A 4,835-nucleotide genomic window follows, 5' to 3' on the forward strand; every position below is an offset into this window, starting at 1 on the left:
TTTCTTAATGTGTTTTGTCTACAACGACATTTGGAAGAAAACGAACATAATGGTACGAGCGTTAAACGATTTCATATGGAATTACCGCGCTCGCGTCGTCTGTGAACTGATATTTCCACCCATTACGTGCGTATATGTGCGTTACACTTTCTCGCGCTCTCAAATGAAGACAAAACAATGTATAAATGAATTTGAAAACACAAATATTAATGATTTTTTCTTCGATTGCATATACTTGTATGCACTTTCATGGATCAATGGAATTTTAGTCTTGAATTGAAGTTCAATAATGTCGCATCTCATCGAATTTGAAGAACGTGAAAGTGCATTTCAGAATAGATTGCACACTTTTGGCATTATAAATCGTGGACATAAAGAAATCGAAGATTTTTTTGAAGATGCATTTTTCTATTTTGATTCTAATGTTAAATCTATTTTGGATGATCATTATCTAATTAAAGTATCAGTGTGTTTACATGCAATATTTGAAAAGAAAGTTATGACAAGTGATGGTGTAGAGGAATGTGTCACGCAGCCAATGTATCTCCATACAAATATGGAAATAGTAGATTTTGAAACTGAACTAAAACAATTCTACGACGAATATATTGTAACTGTTGTTCAAAATAGAATAAGTGAAATCGAATTACGGGGTAGCGGTTTTACATTGAAAGAAATCATTGATATGGAAACACAAACGAGCAGCTACGATCCGTATAACGGTGCTTCATACATGAAGTTGCCGAAAAAACTTGAGAACAAAAAAGCCATTATTAATGTGCAAAATAAGGATGAGAAATGCTTTATGTACGCCATACTATCAGCGCTTCATTCAGATTTGAAAAATCCTCAACGTGTGAAAACTTATAAAAATTATCTGAATGAACTGAATTTTGAGGGCTTAAATTTCCCCATCGGCTTAAAAGAGTTAAAAAAATTTGAACAACAAAATTCAACGATATCAGTGAACGTATATATGTGGAGCGAAAAAAATGAAAAAGTACGCCCCTTGCGTTTAACAAAAAATGTAAAAGCCAATCATGTGCACTTGTTGTTGTTATCAAAAAATGTTGGTGATACCGATGGGGTGAAAACACATTATTGTTGGATAAAAAATTTGAGTGCGTTAATAGGCAAACAAATTTCGAAAAATTGCCGCAAAAAACTATTCTGTGACAGATGTTTGAACCATTTTGTCTGTTTCCAAGCACTTGAGCAGCACAAGATGGCATGCATGAACCAAAACGAATGCCAAATCATCATGCCTATTCCAGGGGTAAACGACTCGATTCAATTTGTTAATTTTCAAAAACAGATACCAGTCGAATTCGTTGTTTATGCTGACGTTGAATCGGTTTTACGAACACCAAATGATGATGAAAAACCATTCGATAGCGAAAAAACTGAGACCAATCAAAAACATGATGTGTTTAGTATTGGTTATTTCTGTGCTGCCGATTATGGTGAATCAAAATATCATTTCAATCGGGGAGCGAATTGTATTGAGTGGTTTGTGAATGAGATGGAAAATCTCGGACATGCTGCAAGCGCAGTATTATCACGAAAAGTCCCCATGAGATTGAGTGATGAAGAACAAGTACTTTTTATATGGAGTGATGATTGTCACATCTGTGGAAAAAATATCTACAATGAAGATGATAAGGTGCGTGATCACTGCCATAGGACCGGTGAATTTCGCGGGGCTGCACATAGTAAATGCAATCTTAAATACCAACGAGCTAAACACATAACTGTGGTATTTCATAACTTATCAAATTATGATTCACACTTCATCATAAAAGCATTCACCCAAAACATAGATGGTGAAGTTTCGGTGATACCACGCAACGATGAAGTGTATATTTCATTTTCAAAACATATTGATTCAACGCGAAACAAAGTTGAAGGATTCTGCGGTGTAAAATTGCGTTTCATCGACTCTTTACGTTTTATGCGTTCGTCATTGGATTATTTAGCATCAACACTCCCATTGGAAAAGAAAAAAATTCTACGAGCTGAATTCAAAGATTTGAACGATGAGAAAATGAGGCTGCTCCAGCGGAAAGGTGTTTTTTGCTATGATTATCTCGACTCAGTTGAAAAGTTGAATGAAACATCTCTACCACCGAAAGAAAAATTCTTTAACACGCTAAACAATTCTGGTATAACCGATGAAGAATATGCACATGCTGAAAAGGTTTGGGAAACATTCAACATTAAAACATTGGGTGAATACTCCGATTTATATTTAAAAACGGACATTTTGTTGCTTGCTGATATATTTGAAAATTTTCGAGACAAATGCTTTTCAATATATCAACTTGACCCAGCCCACTATTTCACAGCACCTGGGTTATCGTTTGATGCCATGCTAAAGCAAACAAAAGTCGAACTCGATCTCATAACTGATGTTGATATGTTGTTATTTATCGAACGCGGGATTCGCGGTGGGATTAGCCAATGTAGCAAAAGGTACGCACGAGCCAACAACAAGTACACTGAAAACCATGATCCAGAGCTTGAGTCCAATTTTTTAATGTATTTAGATGCCAATAATTTGTATGGATGGAGCATGCTACAATATCTGCCTCATAGCGATTTCAGATGGAACCATGAAGAGTTCACAGCGGCCGACATCATGGCATTACGAGATGATTCATGCATGGGGTACATCTTTGAAGTAGATCTAGAATACCCACAACATCTGCATGACACCCATAAAGACTACCCATTTTGCTGTGAAAACAAAACGGTACCCAATACTAAAAACGATTCAAAATTACTTCTCACCTTAGATGATAAGAAAAAATACGTTATACATTATAGGATGTTGAAATGCGCATTGAAACATGGTTTAGTTTTGAAAAAAGTGCACAAAGTACTACAATTCAAGCAATCGCAATGGCTCAAGCCATACATTGAATTAAATACGAAATTGCGCACTCAAGCATTGAACGAATTCGAAAAGGACTTTTATAAGTTACTTATAAACGCGATATTTGGCAAAACAATGGAAAATATGCGCGAAAGAATTGAAATAAAATTAAAAAGTAAGTGGGATGGGCGATATGGAGCTAGGTCGTATATAGCGAAACCTCATTGTAAAAAATATAAAATATTTGATGAGGATTTAGTTGCAATTGAAATGAAAAAAACATTTGTGAAAATGGAAAAGCCTATTACTGTTGGCATGAGCATCTTGGATATTTCAAAAGTATTAATGTATGATTTCTATTATGGCTATTTAAAGCAGAAATACGGTGAAAATGTATCTTTACTTTATACGGACACTGACTCGTTTATCTTGGATGTCATCACAGAGTGTTTTTACAGCGATATGTTAGCCGACATTGAAAAGTATGACACAAGTGATTTTCAAGAGTCAAATGAATATGGATTACCGCGCGTAAATAAAAAAGTCCCCGGTCTTTTTAAAGACGAATTAAATGGGCAAATATTAACTGAATTCGCTGGGCTTCGCAGTAAAATGTATTCGGTTAGAGCTAAAAAAGATGAAAAATTTAAAACAAAAGATGGAGAATTGATGGAAGGTATGAAAAAAGCGAAAGGCCTTAAAAAATGTGTACTATCGAAAACTATATCATTTCAAGATTATATGAATTGTATTGAGCAAAATTGCACAGTTATAAGAAGTCAGAATACCATCCGATCGAAAAAACATCAAGTGTACACTATAGCCCAGACGAAAACTGCATTAAGTCCATACGATAATAAAAGATACATATTGAATGGAAACATTGAAACTTTGCCATGGGGGCATTACAAAATTCCAAGCGAAATTAATGCATAGCGTAGCGTAGTAATAAGTGAAAAAAATACAATACTTTTTTTGTTTTTATTCTTTATTTTGAAATAAAAAAAAAATTTAAAATACATCTTTTTCATCAACCCATGAATTGTGTTGGCTATCGAATCCAAGCCACTTTACATATATTTTTTTTCCTTTTCTGCGAATAATTTTTTCCACTAAATATAAATCTGGATATTTGACTAATTGTAATTCTTCTGCATAGACAGTGCCTTTGATCTCATGGCCATCTAAATCAATCAATAAATAAGTGACTGGATTCGTTTGCTGCACTTTTTTTATTTTGAAAATTTCACAGGTCCAGTTTGGTGTGTACCCCTTTGAAAACATATATTTATATTTGCTCATTCGCACTAAGTTACCAAGCTTGAATTTGGCTTTAGCTCTACGGAATGATGATGTATAATCGTAAACAGTGTCCAAAAGAAATTGCTCGTTCGATACATTTACATCGTTTGGTTTCATTTTTATTGTTCGATGCTTGGTGTGGTTATATTCATCAACTAATGTTTGCACAATATCAATCCATTTATAGGAGCCACGAAAACTGAATTCTTTCCACATTCGATCTTTTAATGTTCTATTGAAACGTTCAACAATTGCTGCTTTTTTCGTGGTAAAAGTGGAGTACAAATGAATTCTTCGTTGCTCTAGCATTTTTTTCATTGGTGCATTGTAGAATTCTTTACCATTGTCAACATGTAAATGTTCAATTGGATGTCCCATCGAATTTAGTACTGACTCCATTGCTTGCGTTACTTCTTGAGCAGTTTTATTCTTTAATGCATGCACATATGCTTTCTTTGAAAAAATATTAATTACGGTTAAAATATATTTCATGTTGCGATTCTGCTTTGCATATGGAATCATTTCTACTAAATCCGCCTGTATGGTGTCATTTATTCCCTTCATATCTGTTTTTCGCCGCATGAAATTTCTGCGAGCACTGCGGTGTAATTCGTTCACTAAATCACGTTTGCTCATTTTTTCACTTTTCTTATATAGC

The 4,835-nt window shown here is 34.4% G+C and overlaps 1 protein-coding gene across 1 annotated transcript; it reads left to right on the plus strand.

Annotated features, from left to right (window-relative positions):
- The first annotated feature begins 99 nt into the window (after nt 1–99).
- Nucleotides 100–2,922, plus strand: LOC116348124. Its single transcript, XM_031778995.1, has 2 exons — nt 100–2,752; nt 2,827–2,922. The coding sequence occupies exons 1-2, from the start codon at nt 290–292 to the stop codon at nt 2,920–2,922; spliced, it is 2,559 nt and encodes an 852-aa protein (XP_031634855.1). The 5' UTR covers nt 100–289.
- The last annotated feature ends 1,913 nt before the right edge of the window (nt 2,923–4,835 follow it).

This window comes from Contarinia nasturtii, unplaced genomic scaffold (assembly GCF_009176525.2).
Source record: "Contarinia nasturtii isolate CC-2019 unplaced genomic scaffold, AAFC_CNas_1.1 Cnas_scaffold_2284, whole genome shotgun sequence".
Taxonomy (NCBI): Eukaryota; Metazoa; Arthropoda; class Insecta; order Diptera; family Cecidomyiidae; genus Contarinia; species Contarinia nasturtii.